The sequence below is a fragment of the Nyctereutes procyonoides genome, unplaced genomic scaffold (genome assembly GCF_905146905.1).
Source record: "Nyctereutes procyonoides isolate TBG_1078 unplaced genomic scaffold, NYPRO_anot_genome, whole genome shotgun sequence".
Lineage (NCBI taxonomy): Eukaryota > Metazoa > Chordata > Mammalia > Carnivora > Canidae > Nyctereutes > Nyctereutes procyonoides.
Genome location: NW_026575031.1, coordinates 11,584,289 through 11,605,731, shown reverse-complemented (window position 1 = coordinate 11,605,731; position 21,443 = coordinate 11,584,289). Strand labels below are relative to the sequence as shown.

At 41.9% G+C, this 21,443-nt stretch overlaps 1 protein-coding gene across 2 annotated transcripts in view; it reads right to left on the bottom strand.

The window, feature by feature from the left end:
* The window catches only part of SQOR (sulfide quinone oxidoreductase), a 48,104-nt gene that overhangs the window by 3,274 nt on the left and 23,387 nt on the right, over positions 1–21,443 (bottom strand). For both annotated transcript variants that reach the window (XM_055316578.1, XM_055316579.1), the window contains exons 3-7: positions 19,925–20,095; positions 15,086–15,139; positions 12,702–12,896; positions 10,262–10,471; positions 4,628–4,811 (exon numbers count right to left, since the gene is read on the bottom strand). In XM_055316578.1, the coding sequence (XP_055172553.1) occupies positions 4,628–4,811; positions 10,262–10,471; positions 12,702–12,896; positions 15,086–15,139; positions 19,925–20,095 (814 nt within the window). The remainder of the gene's footprint in view (positions 1–4,627; positions 4,812–10,261; positions 10,472–12,701; positions 12,897–15,085; positions 15,140–19,924; positions 20,096–21,443) is intronic.

Here is a 21,443-nt window from a genome sequence, read left to right as displayed (position 1 = left end):
TCTCCAGGTGGAAAACTAGATTTACTTTTGAAGAAAGATGGGTTATGTTTATACTGTAAAATGCTCATTAAAGCCATTGTTTTGTGATCTCCAAAATCAGGAGTCAACAAACTTCTTATGCAAAGGAAAATTCTACCGCGATGCCTGGGTGGCTCAGTCGGTTAAGTGTCCAAACCTTGATTTTGGCTCAGGTCATGATCTCAGGGTCGTGAGACGAAGCCTCCCTTTTCTCCCGTTTGGCTCTGTATTGGGCATGGAGTCTGTTTAGGATTCTCTCTCTCCCTCTTCCTCTGTCCCTCACTCCTTCTCTAAAAATAATAATAATAATAATAATAAAGGAAAACTTTACACTTGTGGGCCCAGAGGTAAATATAAAAAATATTATGTAACAAGAAAGAAAACAAAGTTTTATTAATGAAATCCAAAATATAAAAATAATTTTTTATAATGTAGGCCTACTAGTGAGAAGAATGGAATTCTTTTCCCAAACCTCAGTAGTCCCTATCATCAAATTGATTACAAATGTTAACCAATAGAAATGATTCCTAGCCAGCTGTACAAAAGCAGCAAGTTGCATTTGGCTAGCAGAGTATAGCTTGCTGATGCCCAAATCGAAAGAGCAATAAAATTTTTTCCCAAAATGAGGAGGTTCCAAAAAAGGAGTAAATAACTCTGCTTAAAAATATAAACTGGCTGGGGCACCTGGATGGCTTAATTGGTTAAGAATCCAACTCTTGACTCCAGTTCAGGTCATGATCTTGGGGTCATGATCTCAGGGTCATGAGATTGAGCCCATGTCTGGCTCTATGCTCAGCTGGGAATCTGCTTGAAATTCTTTTATATATATTATTTATATTATATTATATTATAATATCATAATTATATTAATATTATAATTGTAATAATTATAATATTATATTAATAATTGTAATATTAATTATATCATTATATAATATATAACATAATTATTATATGTGATATAATTATTATATATAATATATGATATAATATAATTATTAATATGATATATAATTATATACAATATATTATGTATTTATATAATATATATAATATATAAATTATATATGCATTTATATAGAAAATATATCTATATATTTTTAAATATAAAGTATATATACAATATATAATACATATTATATAAATTCTATTATATATAAAATATATAAATATATATTTTTTATATATATATATATATAAAAACTGGATGCCCTCATTGTTTTGACATCTCTAAAGATCCTATTTCCATTTTGGAAAACTTTGTTACCCTTTGAGAGCCATGTAGAGTTTGGAATCTTTACTGAGAAGATCCAAGGAGGACTCTGCAGCAGAGCATCAAGGCCAACAGAAGAGGAGAAACAATGGCCAGTAGGTGTCACCTGCAGAGATGTTGGGACCCAGGAAGTAGTCACATTGTCCAGGTTTAAGGGTGTGCTGTGTATGAAAGTGTATGTAAGTTGTGGGGTTTTCCTGTATTATAATCCCCTTCTGTTATGGCCAAACCTTCTGTTAACTTTTGTTAAAGCTCACATCCTGGTCTTGATTGTGGTGTGGGTAATTAAGGGAGAATCTTGTGGAAGAGAAAGAGGCATGAGCCATGGGAAAGCTAGACTCAGTGTGGCAAGATGGGGGTCTCACTCACAGCAGCATAGTGGTCTGGAATGAGGCAAGACATCTGGTTGGGTGGCAAGTAAAAACAAGGATGGGTTATGGAACAAGTGAAAGCCTTGCTAGGGATACTCAGAACACCTGGGGAAGGGAATCTAATGAGAAATGTAGATCCACTTGGGGAACACTGGGATGTCTGTTACATTTTGTCACTATTGAAATGACATATATATGCATTTAACATGAATACAATAAAAGCATTCACTGCAGTACTGTTTGAAATAAAAATGGATTGAGGGGCACCTGGGTGGCTCAGTCGGTTAAGCATTTACCTTTGGCTCAGGTCATGATCCCAGGACTGGGATCACTAGAATCTAGCCCTGCATGGGGTTCCCTGCTCCTCGGGGAGCCTGCTTCTCCCTCTGCCCCTCCCCCTGCTTGTGTGTTCCTGCACAAGCTCAGTCTATCTCTCTTTCTCTCTCTCTCTCTCAAATAAATAAATAAAATCTTTAAAACAAAAAGAAATACAAATGTGGGCAGCCCGGGTGGCTCAGCAGTTTAGCACCGCTTTCGGCCCAGGGCCTGATCCTGGAGACCTCAGATCAAGTCCCACATCGGGCTCCCTGCATGGATCCTGATTCTCCCTCTGCCTGTGTCTCTGCTTCTGTGTGTGTGTGTGTCTCATGAATAAATAAATAAAATCTTAAAAAAAAAAAAGAAATACAAATGTATTGGAAACCACACAAATATAAATTCAGAGTAGACTCATTAAGTAAATTCTGGAGCAACCATACAATAGAATACAGACTGGAAAAAAACAGATGTAAAAATAATAAGGATGCTCTCTACATAGTCAGGAGGAACGTAGAAGCAGAGCAAATGCAAAGCAAGGCCAGGAGCTAGATTTCTCACTTATAACTTTTTGTATAATCATATTTAATATTATCTATTCAGAACAGTGAATGAAATGTTTGAAGTCAGCCACAAACTGGGTAATCTGGACCTCACATGCATCCACAGGCATTTTTCACACAGAAATTCAGCAGGTTACATTAAGAGAAACCTAAATGTAGAGTACCATCCCACAGTCTACCTATAAATCACAAAGAGAAAAGACATCATTACAGCGGAGAGAACCACAGGCATCCTTTCACCCAGAGAAATCCAGCTTCACCAAGGACAAGACAAGCTAACATGGCAGGCTACTAAAGTGAGGCAGTGGGAGGAACACAGCCTCACGTGTGGAGGGTCTTACCCTTCAGGATCACCTGAATCTAATTTTAAGAAAGCAACCAGACAATTCTAAGTTATGGGATGTTCTACAAGACAACCAACTCTTCAAAAATGCCAATGCTGTGAAAGTCATAAAACAAATGTCAGAAGGCCTGTTCTAGATTAAAGGAAGCCAAAGAGACATGACATCCAATGTAGTGTTAACTGGCTCATGGATTTAAGGGGAGAAGATAATAAAGGCCATTTTTACAAAAACTAGAGAAATCTAAACTGGCTTGTATAAAAGATTATTAATATGAGATAATACAGTGTTCAATTCCTTGGACATGATAATTGTCTCATGGATATAGAGGAGAAAGTCCTTTTTCTTAAGAGATGCAGGTCGAAGTGTCTGAGGGTGAAGTATTACTATGTCAAAACTCACTTTCAGGGCAGCCCCGGTGGCTCAGCAGTTTAGCGCCGCCTTCAGCCCAGGGCCTGATCCTGGAGACCCAGGATCGAGTCCCACGTCGGGCTCCCGGCATGGAGCCTGCTTCTCCCTCTGCCTGTGTCTGTCTGTCTCTCTCTCTCGTGAATAAATAAAGTCTTTTAAAAAAACTCACTTTTTTTAAAGATTTATTTATTTACTTATTTATGATAGACATAGAGATAATGAGAGAGGCAGAGACACAGGAGGAGGGAGAAGCAGGCTCCATGCCGGGAGCCCGACGTGGGACTCGATCCTGGGTCTCCAGGATCAGGCCCTGGGCTGAAGGCGGCGCTAAACCGCTGAGCCACCCAGGGATCCCCAAAACTCACTTTCAAATGACTCAATAAAAAAATGTCCAAAGAGTAATAAAGCAAATGTTACAAAAGATAACAACTGGTAAATATCTGAAGGGTAATATGAATATTCATTGTACTTTCCTTCAAATTTTTCACAGGTTTGAGATTTTTGAAGTAAAAAGTTGGGGGGAAATTATTATTAATAATGGAAAAGGACATTCAGTGGGTCTCCTGGAAAGCCCTTCTTAGGCTGCAATAGTGAAAATAACACACACACACACACACACACAAAAGAAAATAACACAACACGTTCTGCAGGTGTGCAATTCACACAAAACACTCTCATCCCCAGCAGCAGGAATTGTCTGCGTTTTACAGCATCTGGAGAAGACAGTTCCTGTCTGTAGAGGACAGCATCTAAAAGGCAATTCTCCTCATCACTGCTAGTGCAGAACATGGTGGTAAAGAATTTAGTTTTCCAGGCTAAGGCCTTAATCGTGTACCAATCAGGGCATGCTCCACTGTATTTGTCCTAACAGAACAATTTTCTGGTCTGCAAGCTTTCATTGACTTGCATGTGTTTCTTGTGGAAACAAATGCTTCCCCAGCTTTATGGTGTTTCAAGCAGAAGAAAAACAGCCAACCTGCCTAGTGTCACAGGCAAAAAAGGCCACGGATATGAGAGTGCCAGTATGAGAAGTAAGAGAATTCCAGAGAGCTGGAGAAGTGCTACCTTCTCCCTAACGCCTTGTCCCCTGAAAACTACTCGAACCTAAAAAAAAAAAAAAAAAAGGCAGATGAGGTCATGCTAGTCTTCCTTCTTTACATGATAGTAAGTTCACAGACAACTTGGCTTCTGTATCAGGGAGGCTAACGTCATTTTAAGGCCACAAAAGCTTCCTTATTAATGGAATGCCGCTTGTGCCAAGCCTTATTTTTGTTATGATGGTGCCTCAGGGTGACATCATTCTGGGAGAATACGAATCATAGTTCATTCTCTTACCTACAGCAGCAGCGGTCTTCGACGTGGGAAGGTTAGTGCAGTCCCCAATCCCAAACACATTTGGGTATTTCTTGTGTTGAAGAGTTTCTTTATCCACGTCCACCCAACCCACAGCATCAGCCACAGGACTCGTCTTGAGGACATCTGGTGAGCTCATTGGTGGGGTCACATGAAGCATTTCGTACTACAAAGAAGGAAAGCATCCAAGTTTGTGTTTTTTTCCAGTAATTCTACAGCCCCACAAGCTGTGCCCCGATCTCCCTTACCCATACACTGTACTACAGCTGCGTGGCGCACTGGACACTTTGTGTTTGTACTGATCCACGCCCTCTCCCGGCCCTTCAGTGCTCCCATGCAGCATGGTGATAAAACAACTAACCATTCTGCTTGATGTGGCCTCTCCGTAAGGAGCGGACACAAACCTTCTGGGCAGGAGGCGGGGGAGAATCAGAAACACTGCGATGATCCTCACTAACATTCCGAAAGAACCCACTGATGTTGCTAGTATTACTAAAGCCAAGGCAATGGTGTTTCTCAGCTGTCTACTTGTAAAGTCCGGTACCTCGGTTTTATCCTGCAAAAAAGTTCTGCTCAGAGTCCCTGAAACCTGGGAAGGTTGTGTTCGGAGCCGGTGAGTGAGCATCATTTCCAAACATAGGCAGACTCTCGATACACAAAGGAAATCACCGACATGCCAATTTAATGTGAAAGAAAGGGTGGTGAGAATATTAGCTAGCATTTTGGAGGAGAGAGGGATCTGATTCAGTAAAGGGTTTACCGAACAGTATAGGGGACAAGGTGGATTTTTTTCTTTTTTCCTAGAAAAACCTACAGCAACATTACCCTTGGCAGCACTGCACTAACCCACCCTGATCAATTTGGATAGTTCATAATTTTTTATGTAATTCTTTTTTGTTTACAAAATATTTTTGTAGTTTATCCTTTTTATTCTTTTTATTTATAAACTCCATGTCGAAATTTCAAACTTATTTAAGGGTCCCAAAACATTTCATTAAGGTGAAAACTTCAGCATCTTAAGACAATCCCAATCTTGTGAGAGGCAAAGCTCCTGGTTTCCGCAAGGAGGACCATGCCTTAATCAGGGCTTGGCAATCCTTGACAGTGGAAGGAGTTAAGGAGGTGGCTTGTATTTAATTCCACTCTCAAACAATTATAAGCATGGGTAGCCTTGAGGTAAAATAGTGCTGTCAATGGCCAGTGTTCTTCTGAAGGTGATCTTGGGTGGTTCTTTACAGGCACAAGTCCCTGAGCCTGGCTCTGTTCATGAACGTGGAGACTGAGCAATTCTGTAGGATAATGTATGAAATGGCCAACAACCATCATCCACCAAATTATTAAGGCTATGTCTGTTTTTCTATAGTTAACTAGAACCACTTATTTTTTTAGCTGAGGGTAAAAATCTCACCAGAGTCATCTCTATCTATTGGCGTTAATGTGCTTAAATTTCACAAGTAGCACGTGAATTCCGTATATCTTTGCTAAAAGGAAAGTTAAATATTTCCATATAATCATCAGAAGGACATGAAGGTTTACTTGAGCTAACATCCTACAAAAGATATACTAAGGTCTGCTTTATAGATTTATTGAAAATTGACATAGGCATTTAGCTGTAACTTGTCCTTTATTCATTATTCCCACAAACCACGTGCGATAAATAACTTCAGTTCTCCATTAACATCATCTATTGAGAATAGCGGTTTTCAAACTTTAATGTTTGTAGGGAGCATTTGGGAGACTTGTGGGAAATGCAGGTTCCTGGGTCCCACCACCCTGAGATTCCAATACAGCTGGTCTGCATAAGCACAGGAATCTGTACTTTAACAAAATCTCCTAGCAATTCTGACACATGAGACCTGAAGGTGACCGCCTGAGAAGCTCTGACTTGAAGGAACAGGTTCTTTTACAATGAAAAACAGATGTTATTACATGGACCTTCACCTTCCATTTGCTTATCTATAAATAAATGTTACAGTTTAAAAAAATGTTACAGTTGACTGTTGAACAATGCAGGGTTAGGCTATAGGCCTTCTTTTTCTTATCTTTTCCTTTTTTAAAGATTCTTTACAGTGGTGGTTCTCAATCCTGCTTGTATATGAGAATTATCAAAGGAAGTTGAAACTCCCTAAGATCGGTCCACCCCCCCCCAAACTAATTAAAATCTGTGAGGGTTAGACTCAGCATCAGAACATTTAAAAGCTCCCCAGGTGATTCCAGTGTGCAGTCAGGACTGAGAGCCACTGCTTTAACACCTCTTGGTAGATTTTTTTGAAATTCATATATTTTTTAAAGATTGTATTTATTTTTTTTAAGATTTTATTTATTTATTCATGAGATGCACAGAGAGAGAGAGAGAGGCAGAGACACAGGCAGAGGGAGAAGGAAGCTCCATGCATGGAGCCCGATGTGGGACTCGATCCCAGGTCTCCAGGATAACGCCCTGGGCCAAAGGCGGGTGCCAAACTGCTGGGGCACCGGGGCTGCCCTGTATTTATTTTTTGAGGGAGAGAAAGAGAACAAGTAGGTAAAGTGGCAGGCAAAGGGAGAGGGAGAAGCAGGCTCCCCACTGAGCTGGGAGCCCAATGTGGGGTTTGATCCCAAGACCCCGGGATCAGGACCTGAGCAGAAGGCAGACACTTAACCAACTGAGCCACCCAGGCACCCCTGAAATTGATATTTTAAGGGTAGAATTGGGTCTGGAAAGAAAATCTGAAATCCTATCATTCAAGAGAACACAAATATTTTTTTTTCTTTACAAACCCTTTGGAAGAACCATTTATTTATCCAATTCCCTATCCACAACTTCAACTATCCACAGCACGGCTTAGAACCAAAGTAAAAAAGACCAAATAACAAAATTAAGTTCATGCACTCAAGCTCATACACTTTCGTCATGAAAGTATGCTGTGGACCCTCACTTGTAGCCCATTCACTTTTACGTTACACAGAATTGAACAAATGTGGCAATCTCATTTTCCAGTCAATAAGGAATTAGCAGCAGCAGCTTAAAGATCTAAAGCTGGAGGGACCTGCCACTTACAACTGCCTGACAGCCAGGAAAGAAAACTGGAAAAGTACAAAAAGGACATACACAAATATCAAATCACAGAGGAGTTTGAGACCATTTTATAAGGTGAGAAGTAGCCCTACTAGGCCCTAGGAGCATAACTATACAAAAGCTATTCAAAATTATGACCCTGAGCTGAGGCAAGCAAATAGGAGATGAACTTGGGACATTCTGTGACACCAGAAACCAAAAAAGTACTCAAAAATATTATGGTGACACGTCCCAAGGGCAGAGCCATCTTGAAAGGGTTCCTACTGACCAAATCTAGGACAATGTGAGCACCAAAATAATTAGACAATAATGAATTATAAACCATTAGGGGTAAAAACAGGATTCATAAATTCATACCAATAACCAGTTAATTAAGAGAGAAGGGAAGGCTTTTGTAGACAGAATACTAACAGACTGCTGTTAAAGTAGAAAGAATGCTTGATTATGAAAATCACCATTTTGCAACTGCCATAGTAAAGGCTGGATTAGGAAAATCAGTGGATGGTAAATCCAGTGGGAAACTGAATGAGGAGGGAGTAGGGTGTTTGTTTAGTCAAGTGTCCCTACAGACTTCTTACAAGTAGCAAGGGAGAAAAAGAGTAGTAATATTACAGTGGAGAAAATTGGGCCATCTCTTGAATGGTGATCCAAATGAACATCATCAGTGAGGGGCAGGTGACCACTATGTGCTCTCAAATGTGATACGCTAGAAAGACATGACATCACTTACATAGTATTTCACCCTAAAATGTATAGCCTGAAACTGATCACCAGAAAACATAAACCTAAAATGAGGAACATTCTATTAAAAAATAAAGCGCTGAAGGTGGGGGGCTATATTATTCCAAAATATCAACAAAGAAAGGCTGTGGAGATGTTCCAGATCAAAGGATGCTCAAGAGACATCACAATTAAAAAAAAAAAAAAAAAAGAGACATCACAATTACAGGCAATTCCTACCTGTTGACTGGGTTCTGCCCGGAAGGGAAAAGAGCACCATAAATGCTACTGGGTCAATCAACAAAATTAGAATATAAAGGGTAGTTTAAAATACTGGGGATCCCTGGGTGGCTCAGCAGTTTGGCCCCTGCCTTTGGCTCAGGGTGCGATCCTGGAGTCCCGGGATCGATTCCCGCGTCGGGCTCCCTGCATGGAGCCTGCTTCTCCCTCTGCCTGTGTCTCTGCCTCTCTCTATCATAAATAAATAAATAAATAAATAAATAAATAAATAAATAAATAAATAAATAAATAAATAAATAAATAAATCTATCTTTAAAAATAAAAATAAAATACTGTACCCATGCTAAATTTCCTGAATTGATAACTGTACTGTGTTTATGTAAGAGAATAAGGATCTCTTTAAGATTTACAGTACAGTGTTTAGGTAAAGGGCTATGATGTATGATGTATAATTCATCTTTAGATGCTTTGAGAATATATTCTACTATATTCTATACTATTCTGTGTGGGGAGAGAGAGAGACAGAGAGAGATCAAATGATAAAGCCAATAAGGTAAAACTCTATAATAAATGAATCTAGGTAAAGGCTATCCAACATACAGTTTTATTTGTACTGTTTTTATTTTTGCAATATCTATAAGTTTGAGATTATTCAGAAATAAAAATTTAAAATTATGACCTTGAGTCATCAGTAACATCTTAAATGATAGTCGATATACACCACTTAAGAAAGGAAAGACGTGTGCAATACATTTTAGAAAAGGCCTGCACTAAAAAGCTTAAAATGTGAAGTTTTGATGTTGAGAAGATAAGTCATTAGTTCATTTCAAAATTCTTTTATGGGACCCTTCATTCCTCTAAAACTGCTCAATGAATAAAATGTCACTGTGAGCTGTTTTCTCATTGCTAACAGCTCTTGCCAGAGTGACATAAACAAATGATTCTTCCATGTGTGCTTCTCCAGATGCCTTTACATCTTGTTCTTAATCTTCATACACCTCTACAAAAGTATTATTCCCACTTCACAGAAGAAGGACCAGACACACAGAATCCAAGCCCATGTACAGAGGCTCAATTTCTCCAGGTTAGGGTATGGCTCTGCAAGACCTTTCAAGGATGCTGAAGTGTCTCCTTTTGTGCACAGGTAAAAGATAAGTTTAAAGACAACCTCTTCCACCAGGGGAAAGACACCCCTGTCACTTGTGAACAACCCACAAGCAGGGCTGTTTCTCTGTAAATCAAGACAACCACCAAATCCTCCATTTAAGGAAGCCCTTCAGGAACGTGAAGCAAGACCTGAAGTCATCAAATACCTTTGGCTTCTCAGAGTGACCCCGGGGGAAGAAAAATGGAGATACAAAATAGGATCAAAATTCACTTGATACTAGTAGATAAACTCTCTTCAGCTCGCATGGACACTGCCTCTTACCTCTTTCTCTTCCCCATCCACCTTTTGATCCACCTTGTCCCCTATCATGGCCCTATATGCTCATCATAACCAGCCTCTCCCAGCATAATGATGCAAGCAGGGAGGTGGGAGCCATGGTGATGCCGCATCTACTGCAGTGTTCAGCTGACAGCTTCACCTCGCCACTCACTGAAATCACTTGGGTCTCTCCAGGTTTGTCCAGATTCTCAAAAACAGCCTCTTGTCTATCAGCTCGGACTTCAATGAGGTTTTGTTTGTAGTTAACAGTGAGGTTCCTTTCCTGGATGATCTCCTGCAGGGCAGCTGCATACTTCTTCACCCCAAAAATTGTGCCAAGGGAAGTGTTGAAAATGATATTGGCCTTGGATCGCTTCCCCGTCTGGGAAAAAAAAGGAAAGAACAGCAAGAGCCCACATCAAAGCATTGCTTCAGCCACTTTTTTTTTTTTTTTAAACCTTAGACAAGAATTAAAACCCTCAGAAGAGAGCTCACCAGCTTTCTCCATCACTATGCACTGGTGGGGCGAGGTGTGAACCAATTCACTGTCTCCTACTTACCTTCTGTCAATGACACAGCAACTAAGTGTGCATTTGAGTCAGGGGTTAAAGAGGGTACCGTTCAGCTGAAGGCCAGAGAGGAAGGTCAAGTTCAGGGAAAGACAAGCTGAATTGTTTCCTCATATTCTTATTTGTTCATCCACTGAATCAATATTTCAGGAGGTCCTAGAGTTGGCCGGTGGTGCTCTAGGTGCTGTGGGAACAGCAGTGAACAAAATTCCTGTCCCATTGGCTCATACAACTCATATTGCTCATAGATTTCAGAGGCTAGGATTCTCCCAGATGCCTACGAGCTTATAGGGCCAGAAAGAGAAACTTCCTCTTGGCCATCTAAGACTTGGTAGAAAAGAGTTTTGCAAAGAAAATTCCAGGTGGGAAGAAATGGCTTTTCTTTTGTTCAGCTCCTTTTAGGATTTGTGCACCTGGTTCACACTGTTTGTTTGTCTTTAGAAGGTAGGGGGGCAGGAGGAGAAGGAGAGAGAGAGAACCTCAAGCAGACTCCATCCCCAGCGTGGAGTCTGAAGGAGCTCAATCTCATGACCCTGAGACCATGACCTGAGCTGAAATCATGAGTTGGACACTTAAGCTACTGAGTCATGCAGGTGCCCCAGATCCCACTATTTGGAAGAAGTTAGGTGGGTAAAAACCTCAAAAGCCTGTGCCATCCAATAATTCTCATGACCCAGAATGACATTTCTTAGAAACAGAAACAAGGACTTGAACTGTTCCTTAATTCCCCACAGGGTGGGGACAGAGGGTGGCATAGGTTTGCTTAACTCAGGCAAAGGTTTCCTGAGGAGAGTTCCAAGCAAGCATTCAGGCGGCTCTTCCATCCCACCTGCTCCGCCCCTCCTCTCCCCTGTCCCTTCACAGAACCACAGGCTGCTCTGAATCTTGCCACTACTTCAGGTCCAACCACACTGAGAAACGGTATGTGACATCCCACACAAGGGCAGGAGGGCGAGAGCAGCTTCCCTGCAGCTTTGCGCCAGGTGTACTCGAGCTGGACATTGACTCTGACACACGGGATGAGTGCCTAGTGTTCTCACCCAAATATTCTTTCCACCAAGTTCTGAAGTTCTAGGTCAACATTTTTTTTTTTTTTTGGTTTGCCTTTAGAATTGGCATTTTGCAGGGTGCCTGGGTGGCTTGGCTGGTTAAGTGTCTGCTTCAGCTCAGGCTGTGACCTCAGGGTCCTAGGGTAGAGCCCTGTGTCAGGTTCCCTACTCCTCAGGGAACCTGCTTCTCCATCTCCCTCTGCCTCTGCCTGACGCTTTGCTTGCTTGTGCTCTCACTTGCTCATCTCCTGTCAGATAAATAAATATATATATTTTTTAAATTCGCATTTTGCCTACTGTATTTTTAAAGATGTTTATCAAGAGCCAGAAAATATTTATAACCTTGAACTTGTGTGGCAACAATTGAGGATATTGTTATATAAAAAAATAAACAATGTACAACCAGTTGTCCAACGATATGGAAATATTTCAATAATCTCTAACATATCTCCCCAATAGATTTCTATGTATACATTAAAAGTATGTTACAAAGACTATTTAATACCAAGTAGTACATCTATTTTTGTATAGTATGATTGTAACCATTAAAAAAAAAAAAAAAAAAAAAACAGGGGCACCTGGGTGGGGCTCAGTTGGTTAAGCATCCAACTCTTGATTTCAGCTCAGATCATGATCTCAGGGTTGTGAGATCGAGCTCGGCATCAGGCTCCACTCCGTGTGCAGCCTGCATAATATCCTCTCTCTCCACCTGCCCTTCCCTCCCCCGACATGCTCTCTCTCTCAATCAAAACAACACAACACATGGATGGGGTGGGAAACAGAAGGAAACGTCAAATTGATAACAGTAGCTATATTAAAGTAATTGGGCTATAGTGACTTCTATTTTATAAACTTCCAATTATATAATTTTGTACATACGTAATAAAAATTTCAAAATAAAAAAGGTATTTTGATATGGATAAAATGGGATTCTGGCATCCCTGGATTAGCAGCATCTGCCCTCCTTGTCTCTATCCCTGGGAAGCGAGCATACCTTCCTGAAATAGGCTTCTGACAAGTACATGATCTTCTGTGGGGCTCCAGCACACTTTACAGGGGTATTTGGGAAGGTAAAGATGGCATTGCCCTCCTTGAAGTCCTGCAGAGCTTTCCAGGTTTTCTCTACTGTCTTCACTGAGTAATTGGACCCTATTTTGGGATGGTCAAAACCTTCAGGTAAGCCTTTAATCTGCAAGAAATTACACAAAGAAATTATCTTTTAACAAAAGCGCAAATTGGCGAGTGCAAATTTTCTAAGAAAAGTGCAAAAACTCTTGTTGAGAGCTTTCATTCTCTGCCATTTCTGTAACCTCTCAAGTATTTCAGTCCAGTTCTTAGCCCACAGTACTCACACCCATCGGAGCAGGCACTTGGGTGAGGGATCTGCTGCAATCAGGGCTGTGGTGCCTGGAGTAAACTGCCAAACTGCAGAATGGACTCAGCCCATGGGAACCCCTGTACCTCCCTGGCCTTCAGACCATGATTTGAACATCTCTCTTCCCACCATCAAAGTGAGGACAAAAAGCCAGCCATACTTTCTTTTTGGAGACTCAGTTGCCTTACTGGGAAAAAGGAGGACAAGCAGAACCAGGACCCATATTGTCAATAATTACAAACGTAAACTACCCTTTATCAGGTTGTATCAAATAAAACTCTTGGTAAAGGCCATGAAGGCAGGTAATTAAAAACATGGACTTGGGAACTCCACAGATCTGGCTCAAGTCCCAGCTTTTACCCTGGGTAAATTACCTAATATCCCTCGACCAGTGGGTCTCAAAGTGCAGTTTCCTGGGAACTTGTTAGAAATGCAATTTTTCAGGTGCCACCCACAACTACTGATTCAGAAGCTCAGGGACAAGGCCAGAAATCTGCCTGGCTCTCTGGGTGGTTCTAACGTACACCAAGAGTTTATGTTCATTATCTGTAAAATGGGGGGAAAGGTAACTGCTTCGGAGGGTTGTTGGCAGAAGGCTATGAAAGTGCTTAGAAAAATGGCACCTACATGGGAAGTGCCCCACAAGTGGCAGCGTATTCCTGCTAGTAAGAATACCGGACACTAGTCTTTGGTGTTAGAAGGTTCGTAGAGTGCAGTGAAGATGGCATAGATTGAGTTGAGACTCAACTACCAGTTCTTCCAGCAAAAGCAGAGAACCATCAAAAACCAGTCAGTAAGTTGGGCTGGTCCAAGGGGGCCCAGGTGACTCTGCCTCTGCCTTTGGCTCAAGTCATGATCCCGGGGTCCTGGGATGGAGCCCCACATCTGGCTCCCTGCTCAACGAGGAGCCTGCTTCTCCCTCTGCCTCTGCCTGCCACTCCCCCTGCTCATGCTCTCTCCCCCTCCCTCTCAAATAAATAAATAAAAACTTAAAAAAAAGATGGACTGGCCCTTCAGAACCCTCCTAGGCTGTTCTCCTAGACTATAGGGCGACCATGCAACACCCATTGCTCAGCTGTCAAGGAAACAGTGCTATGATCTCTACAAGGCTATTCCTCCGATTACTGACCATATCAGCAGTCTCAACAGCAATAATTACTATTATTATTATCATTATTACTAAACCATCTTGTATTTTAAGGTTTCTGAAATCTCCCCCCATGCTAACAGTGGCTATTCGCTCATGCCTCTGAGGCAGGTAGGGAAATAGGGCTGGCTCCTAGACACAGATGGGGGAGCTGAAGGAGAATGAGGTTGAGAGACCCACCTAGAACCTTACAAAACCAGATGGGGAGGCTCCTGGTCCCTGCATCAGGTTCTCCTCACATGCCTCCTACTTCCCAAGCAAAACGCACTCTCTGAGAGATAAACAAACAGCTGGTCTCTTATCTCCTTCATTACTTTTCTCTAGTTTGAACAAGAGGTTGTTGTTAAGGAAACAGGTGCCATAAAGTGGTGACCAAGTTCCTTTTAGGGAAAGTGGTCACAAAGGGCAGTTTATGACTCCTCATCCAATTCAAGTTGCTTCCCTTCCTCTGAAGCAGAGGGAGGAGTCAGAGGAAGAAAGATCGGATGCCCCCTTTGGCTGACAACTCGCTGCAGAGACCCAATGGAGCTGAGGGGAGAAAGAGACAACTTAGTCCTACACAGTGAGGTAGTTTCCTTGGGAATCTAGAAAAGCCTACTGTTTTGCAAGAATCGCCATTAGGACATGGACATGCTAACCTCGGATTAAACCTTAAAGCTAAAACATATCATCGATACCAGAATCTTAAAAAAATTTTTTTAAAGAACCATAAAAAGACTTCTGAGTAAAGAAAAACTAAAAGAGGATCCCTTAGAACCCCTTCTCGTCAGTCAAAAGGAATACAAAGCAACTAAATGCAGCATTTACTCTTGTCATAAGTAGGCCAGTGTCACACAAAAGTAGTTTAAAAGAGTACCTTCTCATAGTCCAGCTGGATCCCAAGAGCAATAATAAGATATTTGTAGGAGATCTGCAAAGCAAAACAATGGTAGTTTAGACCAGGATCCCAGAAGTGGCAGCCCAAGGGCTAACTCAGCCCCAGGCCCATGTCCCACCACCAGGCCTCCATTTTCTACTGTGGATGTCTTGAGGTCATGGATGACGGGCAGGGGACCGGGAGGGAGGTATGCTCCCGTTTGCCATCACTAGTCCACCATCTTCTGTTTCTCACACCTCAGAACTTCGCCAGTATTGTATAACCTGCCAGGCCCTCCTGTATTTTTACACAGTGCAGAGGGATACAAAGAAGCCACAACTATTTGTGTGGTCCCTGTGTTAACACTTCCTCATGCTGAGGGGTGAGAGAAGCCCTTCCTAATCTTAAAAGACAATCAGCTTTAACATGTATGATGTCATGTGTGAATCCCAAGCAAATGTGACCTGCCATATGAATTGGATCAGTAGTATTGTAAGTGAGAAACTGTTCTTTTGAGGGTCACAGAAAAAAAGGATGTGATATAATGAACCTGATCTTACTTAATGATCTACTTAGAACTTAAAGTCCCCCTCCTTAAATAAGGGTATTGTGATTAGTCCTGCCAAGGGCAAAGTATCCATATTCATCACAAAGGGAATGTGGGTTTAAGATCAGAAAGAAGAAAGGGGAGGCCAGAAAGTGTAAGCAACAGGGATGTAAAGAAACAGCACTTGCCTAGAAAACTGGAGGTGGAGAATGATCATAATCAAAGTCAGGAGTCCAGCAAAGGGGTGGTGGGTTGTAATTAATTATCACAATCTTGTACTAAAAGGAGAAGCAGAGCAGCAAGACGAGCATGTCACAGTTGAAGAGAGAGGACTCCAAGACCAGAAAGTGCTCGGCTCAGGCTGGAAAGCCAAGGGCATCAAGTTTCTGCAGAGGTCCAGCCCTGAGATCCAGGAGGCTTGGCTTCAAGGCCACCTCCACAATGAGGCCTTCCAATAATTCAATTCCCCTCCCCACAGGCCCCTTCTGGGAGCTTCCTTAGCACAGTGTACATGATGCTTTATAGCCCTGGTTGCATTATGTAGGAATAATGTCTTCCCTCACAACATTGAATACAGCAGAGGATAAAGGTTAGGTCTCTTTTATATTCCTGGAATCTAGCATAGTCACAAAACTAAAGTGAGGAACTCGGTAATATTTGTTGGATGGATGGATGACTTCAGTTGTTTGTGAAATATGTAATTTATCAAAGTGGACAGATCATACACACGTCTTCCCGTGTATGATTTGCCTATCCATAGAAAGCTGTGCCCTGAAATTCCTTATTCCATGGTAAAGTGTACCAGGCCCATTAACTACGTGACTGAACTATGTTGAGTCTTCAAGGTATATAAGGTCAGATGGGACATGGGGTCTGGGGGTGATGATCTACAGGCAAAACACGAACACAGTCAATAAGAAAAATCTCTGGTTTGTGTGTGCCCTGATTGTTTAATTAGAGTATAATATTGATTATTTTTAAGAACTAGTAACAGACAAGCTTAACATCATGGAAAAAAAAAAATCATTAAGGGAGAATAAACCCTAAAAGAATAAAGAACAAAAAGAAAGCCTCAAGCCTTCTAAATGAATTCGTCTCCAGGCCAGATGATTTAAATTCTAAGGAATTGCAAAAACTTGCAGACAAGACTTTGGAGCAATTACAGAGAACAGTGCAGACATTTCCAGAAGGCCAAATAGGGGCAAGTATTCTAATTTTATACAGAGAAGGGGGGGGGGCAGTAAACCCGGATATTAACCACCTAGTAAGTAGGATGTTCCTCCATTGTAAATTTCCGGGCTTATCTACTAAACAAGTGTCTCTTGGTAACTTAGGAAAAGAGCACCAACATAGATTCACAGATTGCAAACTGCTTTCAGTCAGTAGTCAAGAACTATGGAGGCACATAGTGGATACTTAATAAGTTATTTTCTTTTCCTTTTTTCATATGTTCTTTTAAAAATAGTAACAGTAAAATTTCCTGAGCACTCACTTTGCAGGGCATTGTAATAAGTCCTTCACACATTTTGATTCATTTAATCCTCAAAACAACCCAACGAGGTAAGTGATACTATTACTCCCATTTTTTAAAAGATTTTATTTATTCACTTGAGAGAGAGTGAGCAGGAGGAGAAGCAAAGGGAGAGGGACAAGCAAACTCTGCCCTGAGAGCAGAGCCCAACGCAGGGCTCGATCCCAGGACCCTGAGATCGCATCCTGAACCAAAAATCAAGAGTCAGATGTCTAATCGACTAAGCCACCCAGGTGCTCCTTCTTAGTCCCATTTTATACAGATAAACTGAGAGACAATTTGCTCACAAATATTTACTGAGCACCTTCTATGCAACATATTGTGCTAGGTCCTGGACATACAACATTTAACCAGAAAGACACAGTGCCTACCCCTCCGAGAACTCAGTCTAGTGGGTGAGACAGGTATTATCAGATAACCACACAAATAATTACTAAATCACAGAATGCTGTGATAGTGTCAAGGGGGAACCCAACCTAATCTAGTAGGTCAGGGAAGGCTTTCCTGAAGGGCTATTTCTAAGGTAAAGATGAGAGAGGGGCACCTGGGTGGCTCAGTTGGTTAAGCATTTGCCTTTGGCTCAGGTCATAATCCCCAAGTCCTGGGATCAAGCCCCATGTTGGGCTCCCTGCTGAGCAGGGAGTCTGCTTCTTTCTCTCTTTCTCTCCCAAATAAATAAGTAAATAAAAATTTAAAAAAAAATAAGGTAAAGATGAGTAAGAGTTAGCTAGGAAAAGAGGTAAGCTCAGCATGTGCAAATGTCCTGGGGAAGAAGGAGGCTGAGCCATTTGAGGAAATGAAAGGAAAGTGTGCTGGGACAGAACAAGAGACAGAATGGAACCAGAACCAGGTTAAGTCTGGAGAAGAATAAGGGCCAGTCCACACAGAGCCTATGGGACATACTCCAGACAAACATACCCCTGTGTCGGGGAAGAGTCAGAGACACACTGAATCTGGATTTCAGCAATGCCTTCAATTCAGTCTTGAAGAAAGAGTAAAGTACTAATTAAGAATGGAATAATTTTGGTTAATTTTTAGCAAAAAATATTTGCTAAAGGATGTTGATTAATTTATGCAAGCTAGAAAATATTCTCTAGGGACAGGTGTTCAAATTAAACCCTTGAACTTAAATGAAGCCATCACGGATAATGACCAGGGGGAAAAATGCCAAATGGATGACAGATTCATAAATCCACAAGATCAGGGCATGTGGGTGGCCCAGTCAGCTAAGCATTTGCCTTCAGCTCAGGTCATAATCTCAGGGTCCAGGATTGAGCCCTGTGTCAGGCTCCCTGCTCTGCAGGGAAGACTCCCTATTCTCCCTCTCCCCCACCCCTGCTCATGCTCTTTCACTATCTCTCTCACTCTCTCAAATAAATAAATAAATAAAATCTTTTTAAAAATAAATAAATAAACCCACAAGATCCAGGCCAGCTGGGAAAATGAACCAAAACCAACAAGATGACCTCTCCCATGTTATATGTAGATTTCTGATATCTGGCTATAGCACATTTTTGCTTAATGAAATCTTAGAAGAAAGTCCTGCCAGTTTACACCAACTTCTTCCCCAGCCCTAAAACAGGACACTTGCAACTTTCCTAAGAGTCTGAGCCTCAGGACTCAGAACTGAGAACACCTACCGGTGCCTCTCATTTCAAGAGATGAGACAAGTTTATGATTCTTGAGATGTGCATGAACACAACCACAGAGGGCTCTAGACTATACATGTAATAAGAAGGGATCTAATCAAGGAGGCAGGCACTGTTGTACCAAAGAGGTGATGTATATTGTCAGAGACAGGTGTCCCGGCCCCAGGAACAGTAGACTGGCAAAGGAAATAAGCCCCAAAGCTCAATCTTGTCAACTGAGAACAATCTTCCATTTAATTTTGTCTGATCTCATGGAGATGCTGGAAAAAAGTAAATCCATTAACAGGGGAGAAATAATTTTTAGGTATTTTATGTATATATATTTAAAATATATATATATATCCTAATCTACATATAGCCATATATTACATATGGATGGAGAAAGCTTGACTTGACATTGAATCAGTCATATGAAAAGAAGACCCAAAAGTTTAAACTGACCTCAAGCCCAGCATGAATCAGCAGTTGTGCTGATAACAGTCGCTAAAAAGGCAAATGCTAACTCAGGCCATATCCAGTTGTGGGAGAGAACAGTCTCAGTCTATTCTGGGCTGTTCTGTTAAGCTGCCTACTCTTTCAGGCAGCCTCTTTCATGAAGGCGCTATCAAGCCAAATGAGGTCCCAAGCAGGGTGGAGAGATCAGCGAGGGGACTAGCGACCTTGAAACAGGAGAAAGTTCTGAGGAAAGTGGAGCTACAGCCCAAATCTACATCAAGAAGAGATTTACACGGCTGATAAGAGCCATCTTCAAATAGCTGCAGGGTTTCTCCACAGAAAAGAAAAGATATTCTTGGCCACACTAAAGGACAAAACAAGGAACAAGACAGGCATTGAGGCCAAAAACACCCTGGGGGCCCAAGGAAGAATACAAAAGAGCCTATGAAAAGGTGGATTGTGACTCAGGAGAGCCAGAACTTTCATAGAACCCGTCTAAAAAAATGGAGAGCGACCAACCGCTTGTTGTCAGAGAACTCTTTGACCCTGAGATGTGTAAATACCAACCCATTTTAAATTCAGTCCCTCTCCCCATATGCCCCAATTCCAATTACTCTGCTCTATTTATTTTCATTAACTCTCACTGCCTGCTAACACCAAAGGACTCCAACGCTTACCTCCTTGCCAGTGTCTGTGTGGATGCAGTTCTTGTCTGGATTCAGCTCAACCACTCTAGCTTTGATCCATTCTACACCAGACGGTATCACACTCGCAGTGGGACGGCCAGATGAGGATAACTGCTTGGCACCAGCACCCACCAGCGTCCAGATTGGCTGGTAGAAATGTCTCTGAGAAACAAAGTATTTGAAGATTCGTTTCAACGTGAGACTGATCAAAAGGGTCATGGTTAAAGGTACACAAGCTAGACTCTCAATTACACGCTCCCAACCCAAGGAGCATCACATAGAAAAGCCTGAGATTAGTCTCCCCCATCCCCACCTATTGGTATCTCCCATTGTGTTAAGCTCTGAAGGGCAGACACCTAACACAAGGGAAAAAAAAAGCAATTAACTATCTTCCGTGACTATATTATTTATTGCTCAAAGTTGATTGGATGCTTAACATGTTAAACACACACACACACACACACACACACACACACACAATGGATACATTTATGTCCACAAAGAAAAATTGAGCTGAGCAGCTTAAATATGGTTCCTTAGAAGCACCTGGAGACTGCTGTAAGTCTGGAAAGTTTACAACCTATTTTGAAGAGCCTCAAAACTTCTTGAACTTCCAACTGTGTTTCCCAAGCCCACTGCAGACATTCCTTATCAGCCCTAGTACCCTCTCATCTCCTTTCTCAGAGGTTTTCCACCTGAAGCCAATAGGCACCGGATCCTACCCCATAATGCCAAATTTCCACTATTTCCTAAAATTCTCTTGCTTCAGATGGCCCTCTCTTGACCTAAGTTAATTTTGAACATTCTAGACTCTTGGGCAAAGGGCGAACTGGTCTAATGGCCTCTGGGAATCCCCAAACCCTCATGGAGTGGCCTAGGGGACCAAGAACTCTCAACACTGCCAAAATGCCTCAAACTGGCTGGACAGAATTGCCAGCCACAGAGAAGTTAAAGAGGATACTAAAACAATGGCTTTGCAATCTCCCTACAGTCAATAATGGATGTGATCAAAAATGAGGGAGGCAGAGGTCTCCAGTGGTGAGAACTCATTGATTTCAAGTCCATCTTGAACAGAAAAAGGAAAAAAAATTCAAGCTCAGATTCTTTTTTAGACTACAAACAAGCATCAGCTCCACCAATCACTAACCTAGACACAGGAAGCAAAGTACCAAGTAACCTGACACCACCTTTGAATGACTACTGTCCTGCACTTCCTCACGGGGAGGGACAGCCAGGATTTCGGTCTCCCTAATTGTGCCCAGTGCCTCAGAAGAGCCCTTCTCGTGAAAAAGAGTAGCCCGAGTGGGAGAACTGCCCATGGGGGTACCTACAATACACCATAGCCCCCACAGAGCTCTCAGACCAGTGCCATTTAAAATGCTGACTCTGAGGCACCTGGGTAGCTCAGATGGTTAAGCGGTCTGATCCCAGGGTCCTGGGGTGGAACCACGGGCAGGGCTCTCTGCTCAGTGAGGAGTCTGCTTCTCCCTCTGCTTCTGCCCCTCCCCTT